Source organism: Numida meleagris, chromosome 11 (genome assembly GCF_002078875.1).
Source record: "Numida meleagris isolate 19003 breed g44 Domestic line chromosome 11, NumMel1.0, whole genome shotgun sequence".
NCBI classification, from domain to species: Eukaryota; Metazoa; Chordata; class Aves; order Galliformes; family Numididae; genus Numida; species Numida meleagris.
The window spans coordinates 4,356,589-4,370,040 of NC_034419.1; the positions used below are offsets into that span (position 1 = coordinate 4,356,589).

General features: G+C 39.2%; 1 protein-coding gene and 1 long non-coding RNA gene across 3 annotated transcripts in view; both read right to left on the bottom strand.

The window, feature by feature from the left end:
- TAMM41 (TAM41 mitochondrial translocator assembly and maintenance homolog) overlaps nt 1–9,797 on the bottom strand; it is a 29,939-nt gene extending 20,142 nt beyond the window's left edge. The window contains exons 1-5 of one of the 2 annotated variants that reach the window (XM_021409693.1): nt 9,600–9,793; nt 8,330–8,509; nt 7,341–7,433; nt 3,419–3,569; nt 1,110–1,255 (exon numbers count right to left, since the gene is read on the bottom strand). In XM_021409693.1, the coding sequence (XP_021265368.1) occupies nt 1,110–1,255; nt 3,419–3,569; nt 7,341–7,433; nt 8,330–8,509; nt 9,600–9,737 (708 nt within the window). In that variant the 5' untranslated portion in view covers nt 9,738–9,793. Of the gene's footprint in view, nt 1–1,109; nt 1,256–3,418; nt 3,570–7,340; nt 7,434–8,329; nt 8,510–9,599 lie in introns of both variants that reach the window. The other variant, XM_021409692.1, reaches the window with a different exon arrangement.
- On the bottom strand, nt 9,913–12,065 carry LOC110404614. Its single transcript, XR_002442343.1, has 3 exons — nt 11,933–12,065; nt 11,656–11,679; nt 9,913–10,161 (listed from the first exon to the last, which is right to left on the bottom strand). It is a non-coding gene; the product is annotated as an uncharacterized LOC110404614 (long non-coding RNA).

Genomic DNA, 13,452 nt, shown 5'->3' on the forward strand with positions numbered 1-13,452 from the left:
TGGCAAATATCCAACACAAGGTGCAGGCAATGAAGTATTAATCTCAAAATCAACAGTAAAATGATAGCAATTGATTCACTGCTTCAAAGACTACTAAGGAACATCAAAAAGACTTATTATCTAACATTTGTTCGATAAAAAAGGTTTTGTTCAAAAGTAATATAAAAACAGATGCTGTTCTAACTAGATATCTTCTTGGAGAATGGAGTATTGGTTCTATTCAAAATTCGTTTAAATACTCCCTCCATTAGGTGTTCAAAAATCACATTGGTAAGAAAATACAGAAAATGCTTCTGTGTAACACAGATTTGCCTATGTGGTACTCAAAAGCACTGCAGTAAAAGCTTTTACTGTACTCAAGCTTGCTTATGCAAACACCAACTTGCTTTGGTTTCTAACAGACACATCCTAGAAGGAAGCATTAGTGAGTTCTTACCTCAGTGACTTGAGGATAAAGCAGTAACTCATGTCCATGAGACTACTCATGCTACGTTGAAATGTAGTATGCACATCCTTGTGCTAATATTCAAGTGTGATATACAAGAGAAAAAAATGCTACCAGCCCCCTGACTGTAGCATCCCACCTCCAATTGCAGTTTCACTTATATCTTAAGCCACAAAGATGGAGTTCAATACACTGGTCATTTTGAACCAGTTTCCTGACTAAAACTTGGATTTCTTCAACTAATCTTCATAACTAGCACACTTTTTTTTTTTTTTTGAGATGAACATTTTGATTACAGGAAGTTGCACCTCTAAGGTTTTTTTTTGTTTTTTTTTTTTAAACACAACCCATATGTTTATTAATCACTTCCTAGACTGTTGTCTCAATATAGTGTTCATTAGACCACGCATTTCAGAATGATTTTCTCTTGTTCCCTTGCTAGCATTCCACTCCTGTGGCCATACTCAAAGAAAATGGACAACAGTTAGTACATACACAGAGGCCAATATTTAAAGCAAATTTTCCAACTGTGGAATTAATTAAACGACTGAAACATAATAGTAGGTATAGTGACTACAACTGCTTGCTTGAGCATGCTTTCTACCATTGCAATAAAGCACTTCCACTCCTTTGTTTTAAAAATGTTTTGAAGAAAAACACTTGCCTCTAGCCTTCCCAGATGGTGCTTATATACCACTTGAGGGCAGTCCTGTAATATGTTACTGTACAACTTCTGAAAATAGGGAACATTAGGTTTCACTATGTTCTGCACTTTCGATCTGTCTTCTCCTATTATCATTCTGAAATCACCTAGACAAGGAAAAAAGAAAGTTAGTTCTCTAGGACGAAACTGAAGTCAAATAAGGAAAATATAACAAAAACCAACACAGTACAAAGCTGTTACTTAAAAATATTTATTCTCCAATTCTACCTATGTCTACATAATCCATAAACAGGTTTCCTCTTCTAACAGTCAAAAAATACCATCCAAATAACTTCAACCACAGAAAATAAGGTTCAAAACCGTGATGCAGCCTCTGACATCCAGGCTCTAAGTCAGCAGAAACTATATTCTTTACAGTCAGACATCAGTTTTAACAGGTCACAAAACAATACTAGTGAGCAGCCCCAGTACTCTGTATTCAAAAATCAAATAACCATCATTTTTCCATGTCTAAAAGAAAATAACTTGCATTGTCTCCACTCTTCAAGAGCTATACGTGAAATACAGCTGTTAACACATGCTCAGATCACAGTGTTCCTTTTCCTTTGAGCCAAGTACTTTGTTAGTAGGTTGTAAAAAGCAATTCCTTTCAACACCGCTACTACTTTTCTGACCTTATTTTGAGACACTATTCGCTAGCTGTAATGAAAGGACTGTATTAGTGTTCACCTACCTCTGGTTAAGTACCACCTGGTAGCTTTCGACATTACCAACCAGGAGTTAGCATCTCAGTCCAGTCCAAATCAACAAACAAAATCCTGAATCAATTCATTTTCCCTGCTTTCTACAGTTAGGATATGTTGTTGCAATGTAGCAACTTCCTGCCATTACTTATTTTACTTCAATTTATGCCAATCAGCAAAACACACACTTTCCCACGGTAGCACTGTCCCACTGATTTCAAAATGCACCATAACCAACAAACAAAAATAATAAACATTTCCCAACTTAAAGCACAAACAGCTCTTTTCAGCACTTATGGCAAGAGCTGTTAGAGTAACACAAAAATCAATGTTGTTTACTAGTACACTCCCTGAACAGTTTAAGACTTCACAAAATGGGAGCAAAATGAACTGTCTCTAAACACGTTACTGACACCTCTTTCCCTGAGCATTCCTAGCTGGGAGTCTTACTGCTTTAACTGTATTCCCCCAGCAGAGGCAATCCCAACATCTCACAGCATGGTAACTGATCTCCCAGTTTTCTGTTAATGTCGTTGTTTTAAAGGATATGCATAAAGTACCTTGGTCACCAGTGCCCATCAAGAATCTAACGACATGCCTGGACAGGAATCAGGTGGGTCTGTAGCAAACACTCCTGGTGAGCAATCCTTAACCACCCTGTCAGTATTCCCTTACTGTCACTCACAAACAGATGATTCAGAAAAAAACTGCTATGAGAACAGTAACACTCCTCGGTAGAGCCAAGCTGCAGCTTATGAATTCTACCTGTGCTGTGGGGTTTTTGTTTTATCTTTTTTTAAAGGAATGCAAGGCCAAACCTTCATTTTTATATGAGTAATGAAAGTGCTGTGCAAAATACATCTCCAAGCAAACTTGTTCATAATCATTAAAAATGTCAAAACTTAAAGAGTAGTACTTAATTTTAATAGTTAAATTTTAATAATTTTCATACAATTCGTTCTGGTACTGAAGACCCATTTGGAGTAGGTCCTCTATTTCTTTTTTTCTTTCTAATACCACTTCAGTTTCGTATAATTTCATTACCAACGAAAGGAGGAAATTCTCCTACCAAAAAAAGTCAATAAATACCAACTAGGAAGGGAGTCTTAAATACACAAAGAAGGCCTTTAAACATAGCACATTCAAAAAGTGAGTGATAACACAGCTAATAACTAATCAGAGTCTGAGATGAATAAGCATTAAGCATTGAGTGGAGAGAAATTTTTTCCAAAGTTTTGAACCATTAAAACCAAGATACAATCCATACAAACATAGCAAAAAACTAATTCACCATAATCATCCATATCTAGCTGTTTGTAAATCAAGCAGCTATCTGACAAGTTTTGCTTATGCACTTGTACCTATTCCTTGATGAATAAGCACAGGTTTCCAATGCTATGTACACAGCTGTAAAATACAGTTATTGGAGCATGCAAAAGTATAGGCCCAAAGCAAAAGAACAGATGACTTAGAACATGAGACTCACTACTACTCGCACAATGTACGTGTAGTACAACAGCTCCAATTACAGCTTTTCTCCTCAGAGACTTGAGACCATATACTAACCAGAATAGGAGAGTCCTGCAATCTGCATATAGAGGTCTTCTTCAGAGAAACTTTCTGGTAACATGAGAAAGGCTGCTGTGACTGCACTCTTCAGATTGCTAACAAGGGCAGCTTGCAGCTTGCCATTCTCATTCTGTGTCAGGATTTTCACCTGAAAAAATCAGAGTCATTGGGAGCAAGACTTCAGGAAAGTGCTACTGAAGATGGAGCTAAAAACGTTACTCAATCCAACATGAAAAATAATAAATTTGAGATTAGATCCTATTACTGTTGTACAACAAACACTTCAGCACCATCTTTTGCTTATACTGTGGGTGAGGGGAACACCTTTTTAAGTAACAACAGCCTGCTATAAAAGGCTGTTTTTACAAACACTTTTGGAACCTATCGAAGCAACAGCCAGCAACTAATCTCTGAAGAACCATTCACCTCTTCATACTCACGAATTTAAGAGTCATAAAACAATAGGTGTGAAAGTATCAACAGAAATATCTCATATAGTATTAATGATATACTAAGAAAAAAAAAAAAAAAGATCACTGTCACCACACTGAAAGAGCGTGGAACAACAGGGAAAGAGAAGTTTACTTATTCCCCTTCACTTTACCCTTCTTCCCAAAAGAGGACTCCTTGCTGCTGTTCTATCATACGCCTGAAACAGTTTCTTGAATATTAGTTCTCCTCCTAGAAGAAGCAGAGTATTATTTTTTATTTGTATGAGGAGAATGTCAAACATTAGACAGATAAAGTCGGCCTGGTTTACAAGGCAGCTGACAATGCCCATTCAAAAAATGACTCTCCTAAGAATATATTCTGTTGTGAGTCTATCATTCTTATAAAGGGCGGGTTCTTAATATTTGTTTATTCTACAATATCTCAAAATGAAAATCCACTGGCAGCGAACAAATTCATCCAGCTTGCTTTTTCTCCCCAGAAGTCTACACACATGCAAAGAATTGCAACATTCCTCAAAATTCTGTTCACAAAATGTAACAAAATATAACCTGAAAGAGCTCAAGTACCATTTCAAGTAGGTATTTTCCTTTACACTCAGTAAGGGGAAAAGTAAGAGAATACAATATGACTGCTACACAAAATCCTCCTTACAGAAAAGGCAACTAGTGCTTGATCTAGCAATGGGCAATCCTACCCACAGCACGAGGCTGGAACTAGGTGATCTTTGAAGTCCCTTCCAACCCAAGCCATTCTACAGTTCCATGATATCAACAAAGCAATGCCAGGGCTGGCTGATGCTATGTTCAGAACTTCATTTTTTATCTATGGCAAAGTCTTTAAGAGTGTAAAACTAGAACAAACTGACTTTGATATGGCAGTGAATGCAACAGCATACAGCCTGCTCGCTTCAGTCCTTCTGCACTAAGGTATAGGTTTGCCTGACATCAACTATATACAGTAGCGTGGAATCAGGTCCAGGGTGATTTTTGAAATAAAAGTGTTTTTAAAATAAAAACCAGAGAAGGAAAAACAAGAGCTTATTGTACAAGCAAGCATTTAAGAATTCCTGCCAGCTTCTCCTGCCAATTACTTTGTATTTCCTAGCAATAAAATGACGGACAATGACAAAACACATCAAACTACTATAAATTCATCCGCTAGGGAATCTAGAATAAATTTGATTTCCTTGAAAACTATGGAGTTTATTGGATGCACACAGACTTTTTCAAATATATCCAATAAATAATGCAGACCAGTCACAAGGTCAACTATTATTTAAAAATCTCATCAACTCATTTGGTTATATGCCCTTTCATAGCTCACTGCTACAATAAAACAAGACAGACAGACAGAACAAAGAAGCCTGTGGTGCTGCTATTCCCCAAGGAAGACCACAGGCTCACTTTAATGAAGAGAACCATCTCCTTTGCTAAAAATACTCTTTAACATATATCAGATTTTTTTTTCCTAGGGGAAACAATACGCTGGGCTTCAAAATTCAAATGCATGAAACACTGCAGTAGTTATGCCATTTAGGAAAGAATTCTTCTTTTAATAATTTCAGTGACAACAGCAAATACAACTGCTTGTTCAATTACTCTCTGTGTTTTAAAATAAGCATTAACATTTCAGATGCTCTAAAAAAATCTGAAAAAGCAAAGTTAGGTGTCACTCGTGCTTGCTTATTTTCCTTCTTAGTTACACAAACTTTTTTTTTTTTTAAGAAACTTGTCAGTTATTAAATGAAAATTTAGCGAATTGATATTATAATTTTATTTTAAGATGAAAAGCAAATTAACTTTTAACACACAGAAGCCTATGAAGAAAAGTTAGCATTTCTAAACTGCAATTCCAAACTCCAGCTATTTGGCCAAACATTCTAGAAGGATTACTTGATCAAGGCAACCAATTTATAACAGAAACAAAACCTCCAGTGAAAATTACACCAAGATTTCTAAGCCAGAGCAAATGTTTCAGCTCATATACTAGAATAGCTTGGATAGCTTTCACTCACAGTGACAGCTTTGTAATCGAACACCAGAAAGGCCCTGAGCTTCTCTCTCATCTACAAGCGTGAGAAGAAAACTCCCAAACAAGCTTAAACAATATTAATCTGCCTGCCCAGAACTAGCACAAATGGCAGATGGTATGCAAGAGATTATACTGGACAAGAAAACTGACCCAACCCTATCTGCTCTCCAAAAGAGGCTCGTTGTACATTTTAAGGAGGAAAAAAACCTTTATACCACCTAAAACATATACAGCAAGACATCAAATTGGAGGTGAAACAAAAATCAGCAGACATGTGAAATCTGTACAACAGATCTAAAAATAAAAAATAAAAATTGGGGCATGTCTGCAAACACAGCTTAATATTTTAAAATCCCATTTAGTGCATTACGGATTCTACAAGAAGAGATAGTCTAAACATCCACCGGCTAGTTTTTCCATCAAATTCTGGTTTCAATCCTTCAGTCTTTATTCAATGCAAACTCTTCACAGTTTTATGAAAATAACTTGGACCTATGCATGAAGGTATCTCTGGCTGTCTCATTACTGACCAAAAAGATACCAAGTTCTGCCTCACTGTGCAAGTATGCACTCCCACTGAATGTAATCAGAAGACATGAAACATACTTTACATAAACCAAGAAGAAACTTTAAAATAAACCAAAGCAGCAGCAATTGTAGTTGCACTGAAAATAAACATTCAGTATTCAGTTAATGGGAAAATACTTCCATTATTTTTTCTTGTTGTATTTAGTTCTATTCTTTACAAAGATAACAGCTGTTCCAACCTGACATAAGTCACAGGAGGTAAGGAAAGTCTGTAGTCCCAAAACAACCTATTTAAAGTTGCACCCTGAGATTTTCTTTAGGAGCATCATTAATTTCTGTTCTATGACTTGAACAAAGTTCTCCTCACCCCAGTCCAAGAAAATTTAACTTGGCACTGCTGCCATCTGCTGAAAGCACACTGAATCAGACACTCATGAGAATGACAACCAGCATTCTTTACACATTACTGTTAATTACAGATCTTTAAACAAGAGAATGAACTAGACAGTAGCTGCAGAACAGAGCAGCTTTCATCTTTACAGACTTCCATTGTTTAACTGCATTACATCTTGGTGACTCCTCTAATTTGTTAGTGATGGTAGATGGACTATTTACCTTGTAGGGGACTCTTGCATTAATACAGACCAGTTATTCAAGATTTACTAAAGGCAGAAAGCTATTGTTAACGTATCTTTTTTTCATAGAACATAGAGTATCATTGAAGACAACGCTGCACTTCTTTTCTGAGAAATTACCCCTCTGGCACAACTAGACTTTAAATCAGGGCAATTTCTTCAGTGCTGACTCATGTATCACTAACAGTTAAAGCTAAAGCTACAACTAATAGTTCTCCATCCCTGTAATTTACTACATTTCAAGACAGATAACTGAAGAGATTAATGGTTACCGGTTTTTGTAGGCGTCCAGCAACATAGAGGGTTTTCCAGTGAAGTAAATCATCAATCAGGGTATCAGTGCTAATTACACCATATTTTATCATCTGGGAAAAAAAAAGCACAATAAAGGTTTCTGAATAACCATACAATCCCATTGCTTTTGTTATAGGAAATTTAATATTACAACTGTCATTCATTCGAAGAAACATACACCTCCAATAAAGACCTGCATGCATAAAATTAAAACATTGTAACGCTACATCTTTCTTCTTTAACAGTTTCTGCTCCTAGGTATTTGCAGATTTTCTTCCAATACACCTTGGCCACAACAGCTTCTCTTTGATAACACTGAAAGAATTGCTCTGCAAGAAGAGGATCATACAAACAAGAGCCACGTAAATAACACAGCTCCATAATAGGTTTGGGGCTTTTTTTTTTTTTTTTAATTTACTAGAAAAACAACATGAATAGCAATACTGATAACAGTATTGCCTAAAAAATGAACTCTCAGTCCCCTGCCTGCTATCTGCATTCCTCCTTACCAAATACATACTACACACAGTTGTGACGGAGGACTTGCTGGACAAGTACAGCTTACCTGGAATTATTAATTGTAACCAAACCTCAGAAACCAGGATGTTAGCCATTAGACAACAAATATGTCCATTACAACTGCCTATGTTAAATATATTATTTTCATGTCAAACAGTAAAAATCCACTTCACTGTTACTACGTAGTCAGCTGCTAAATTTGAGTCTCTGTTTCCCCACACATACAACAGTGATACACTTCAGACACTGGAAAACTGCAAGCAATACAGAACGTAAACTCAGATTCACAAATCTGGTGTTTGTGAAATAGTTTGAGATCTCAATATTGAAAATATCACCAGTTAAGGATCAGTTGCAATCCATCAGATGTGCTTCCTGCACAAAAGTCTGCTTTAAGCTAATCATCTCAACATTCACAAATATTTAAGTTCTTTAAAGTCATACTCACCCTACCATTGCACGGCACTAAAGTATTGTAGTAAATCCCTGCTCCATAGCTCTGTATGTTACTTATCTGTTTTGGTCCAAAAATTTTTAGGAAAGAATAATGACTCCTGTTCTTTAACAAGTTCATCATGTGCCAGGTCACAGAATCATCAACCGCAAACACAAAGTCCAGCATATTGTTCTGTGGATACAGAGAAAAGTACCAGTTTTGAAATGTCAGTAAGCAATTAATGTTAATCATATTAATCTAATATATGCACAATAGAGAGATATTAGCTAATTATTGTTCACATGAATAAAAAAAATTGAACACACACACACACCTCTTAAGGTTGGACACAGCTTAAAGGCTCCAAAGGAGCTGTGTGTTTACTCAATCAGCCCACCAGCTGCAGTCCCAAACTTTCTTTGCCCTCCGGTTACATTACTAAACTTCAGCCTCCTAAAACACTGGGGAGCGCATCACAAGATCCCAGAGGACCTAGTGCACGGCTCAGCCTAACAGCTTAACCTGCTAAGGGAGGTGGGGGCATGTAAAGTCACCCGACAGCAAGAAACCGCACCTGACTGCACTCACTTGCTTCTGTCAACAGAACAACCCAAACACTGAAGGTACAGGACACACGGTGTTTGCTGCTCTTCTGAAGAAAGCAGTCCATGCATCCCTTCACACAGACAAGTTGGAAGCTTACCACAAACTAATACTTGGAGCAATACTGCTTCAAACTCCTTAGGAAGCAATGCAGAGAGGCAGGCCTCATTCTGGGCTGCACCTTAGCTAAGCAGTTTACTAAGCAGTGTGTGAACTACCTTTCTTCTACCACTTTTTTTTTTTTTTTTTTTTTTGTGAGAGAATGAAATCCTCAGAACTCTTAAATTCCTGCTATCTTCTGTTTTTCTCTTTGCAGAAAAAAAGAAAAAGAAAAAGAAAGAGACGCATTTAAAGTCACGTCCATAGGTAACTGGTTCGCCTCAGTGAGCAGCGCTGCTGGTTAGCTTTTAAAAAGGCCAAACACACACACACACACAGGTCCCTGCTTCCAGGCGGCTCAGCCCCCCGCGAAGAGTGGGCACTAAAGCAGGGGAGGGCACCTGCCCCCAGTTCACTATCAGTAAGGGCTTTGGGCTTGTTTTCGCTGCCCGCTCTCGTGCTCAAGCCGCACGCACCGCGGTAGGGGCAGCCCCGGTAAAGCACCGGCCACCTCCACGCCGGCGGCACACGGCCCGTGGCCACAGCGGCCTGCGCCCGCCCAGCCGCCCGCCGCGCTCACCTCGCCGTGCCCGGCCGAGGCCCCCTCCTGCCGGAAGACGCCGGAGCCATAGGCGAACGCCAGGCTGAGCTCTTGAGGGAAATGCGCCAGGACCCGCCGAAACTTCACCCCCGAACTCGACAGCACCGGCAGCGCCATACCGCCTCGCCACCCCGCCTTCCCGCCGCCCCTCCCCGTCCCGCCCCAGGCTGAGGCGCCTCCTCGCCGCGCCGCACAGCGCCCCCTGCCGCCCGGCGCCGCCGCCTTCCCGACCCGGTCAGCCCCTCCGCGCCGGGGCGGGGCGCCCTGTAGCGGCCGCGCTGAGGGAGCCGCGGACGCCGCCTGCTGGCGACTCGGCGCTCTGCTCAGGGCGGGCGGCGGCGACCCCGGCCCAGGGCCGGGCGTAGTAGCGCTGAGCATCGGGACGGTGTGTCCCCGCCTGTGAGGCGCCCTGAGGCTTTCTCCCCATCCCCTCGTCCATTCCACACTATGGAATTCCTCGTCCGTTTTCCATACTATGCGCTGATCGAGGCTTCCCGTAGGGGCTGGTGTCAGTTCTGTGATCCTCCACGCTTCTCCCATGCTATGAAAACAGAAAGCCCACAACATTTAACCATCACGTTTTGCTCTCCATCGTCTCACACTGTTGTGTATGAAGTACTCTGCTGAGCCTGTCATGGCTTTAATTTCCAAGTCCTATATAATTAACTCAATGAGAGTATTAAATGCATAAAAAAACGTGTTTAAGGTGGAAGCATATCCTGTTTATGCTTTCCACCACCTGCCTTCTTTAGGACTGCATTTCCTTTGTTTTTATGGCTTTCAGATGATCCCATTTGGGTGCTGTGCTGTGAAAACAGAGGCATTACACACCCAGTGTGAGGCATTGGCCAGCCTCATTTCAGACAAGAACTAAAGCTCAAGCACATGATGGTGTCTTTAGACATGGCTGAAATTACACGTTTGCGCAAAACAAGCATTACATCCAAGGATCTGTAATAATTACAGAAAACAGAGACCATGTGTGCGGGCTTGGCCACTAGGAACAGCAGAAAGAGCACTTCAGGTGAAAGGAATCTTCATTACTGCTGGCAAATGAAGAGTTTTCTACACAAGGCAGCTGCCATCAGAAAACTGCAGGGGACCTCCTCTGCTCTTTGGTAGCTGTATACATCGGGTGGCTCAGTCAAAGCCTTCCTTCTGAAGTCTCCCTATAAATACTTAATTTCAGATGCAAAACAGTTTACGAAAGGAATGTGTATTTACACTGGAAATGGTTAGGTTTCAGCTTACTGAGTTTTTACTGTTCTGATTTTTAAGGTCACAAAGACTTATATCAACAAGGTCCCCCTGTGGGTAGGATTTGGAAGCGTTTCAACTCAAACTGATTCAGAACCCACAGGTGTCTTTCCATTTAACTTGTCATAAGACAAATTGTGGACCTTGTTCTTTCCTTGGTAAGAATTTTCAATGCTGTCAGTAACTATTTATGGCTAAATAATTTTGTGGCAAACAATAAGAAGAGCAGTAATTTTTCTTGAGTTTGCATTCGGAAATCTTTCCTACTACTTCAGTTAGCAGTAGATTTCCACAGTATTGTGGGAAGGGGTCCTGACTCTATAGAACACCACTTACTGGAGTATACAAATAAATATTTGGGGGGCACTATTTGATATTTGTCATCCTGACTAAACTGTTGGAGTTCCAACTATATTAGGGGATAGTTCATCCAATTAAGTATTTGCTTCATATAGTTTTTTAAACAGGCAGTTGTAATTCGGCTAATTGTTAGGCATCAGTAGGAATAAATGTACTAAATACTCTATTTTCCAGTATATTCTCTGAATCTAAGAAGAGTCATTCTTAAACCATGGGACTGTGTTTATCACATGCTGCTACAAGTGGTACCTCCTGTCTGGTTAGTAAACAATTTAATTAAGAATCTAAATAAGCTAACAGAAAAGTGTTATTAGTTGTTGGCATTGCTCAAATAGTTCTTCCTGTAGCACTTAAGGAGAAAGCTTTCAAATATTGTCATTCATTTATTGATCAAGATTAGAAAATAATCTCTGCTCACCTTCTTTATAGCTGCCTGTAAACTCTGGAAAAGATCCATAGTTCTTCATCATCAATTTTGTTAAAAAACAGTCAGAAGAGAGCAGGACACAAGGGCTCACCATTAGAATTAAGTAGAATTAAGTAGAAGGAAAGGAAGGAAGGAGAAGGTATGAAAGTGTTTAATTCTGATAAAGCATCATGAATGAAAATGATTAGGTAATAAAGACCTCCTACCCAAACCAGATTTTAGGTTGCATTCAGCTTAAATAAATTCAAAGTAGTCAAGAAAAGGATACCTGTAATGCTATAATGTGATGGAAAGTATAGCAATAATAGCAGAGTGGCACAATTCTAAGCAACAGCAAATGAGAGCAAACCCAAAAGCAGCACATACACACACCCTGCTTCCCTTTAAAAGGCCTCCAGGAGGCAAGGATCACCAGCAAGACACCTTCACTACCAACCCTTAAATGAGGTCTGGGAAGGGGTGGATCCTGGCTCCATCTCTTCCAGTCACTCAGGCACTGCATTGCATGCACCTGAGCTCCCTTGGGCTGGCCCTGCCTTCCCACCAGGTGCCCCATCTCTGGTTCAAGCTGTGGTTTACCATTTCCGCTACAGTGCCTTATTTCTATGAATGTGCTATGCTATTTATGATGCCTATTTGATTGGAAGGCTCTAGTCTCTAGTTCTGAAGGGTCTAGCTCTATAGGTAACTTTTATTCCAGCTTCCTAAGGTAAGTCAAATTTCATTAAATCAAAATAAAACCAAAAGATCATTAAATATGTTTTTATATAAGGAGTGGGTGGATGGTATTGCCCTAGAGCAACCTTATTCTCATGAATAATAAAACAGGAAACCATGGTTTGAAAATGAACAGACTAGGAACCTTTCAGAAGGCAATTATGCTGTTAACTAATATTTAAAATAAAGGTAACAAGCATAGTCTCTAGAGCAAATAAGATTTTCAGAGCTTTTTTGTTTGTATAGCTGTGTTTTTAGAGAAATTTCAGGCAATGAGGTTGTCAAAGTATTCTAAAATTGTCCATCCAAACCTTTGTCTTAATAGCTCAGAGCCTCTAATTGAGGCCTCCAAGGTGGATTTTAAATCTAAGATATGTTTTATTCACATATTACTGACTTCTAAATTGGTTCTGTTTCCAGTAGTACATTTAGTTTTGAGACTAATAGCTTGTGATTTGGGACAGATTTTTGACAGTCTATGAAGAATTTCTCTGAAATTTGTGAAGTTATTTTATGTCTTGTACCGACTTCGAACTTGGCCTCTAATCTGTTTTTCAATTTAACTTTTACTTTGCTAACTTTGGTAAGAAGATCTGCAAACACCAGAAGGTCTTAAGTTTTATTTACACTTTCAGCCAGCACTGCTGTTGAGGGGAGCAGTTTTCTTCTACCCGCTTCTACCAGTGTAGGTGTTTGCGTGGCTGCATATCAGAACAGATTGGGAAATTGATGTGGGTTAAAACCAACTTTTTCTTTAAATCAGTCTAGTTTTAACCAGGTCACCAATGTTGTGCTTACCACACTTTTGTGCTGGTGGAAATGAGAGACGATTTCTTCTCTTGTTGACAGTGCTAGTCTGAAAGATACAAGTACTTGTTTTTTTCAAGAATTTTCTCACTTAGAATCTTGGCTGTGATTGATTCCATGCATTGAAGGTTGTGTAAGGAAGGGTACAATATATCATATGTCACAGTCTTCTTTTGCTTTTATTCCTTCATTTTCAGTCAAGCAAGTTCTGATGTTGTAGTATATTTCTCATGAGCAAGTATGACAAAATCTGAGCTTTTTTTT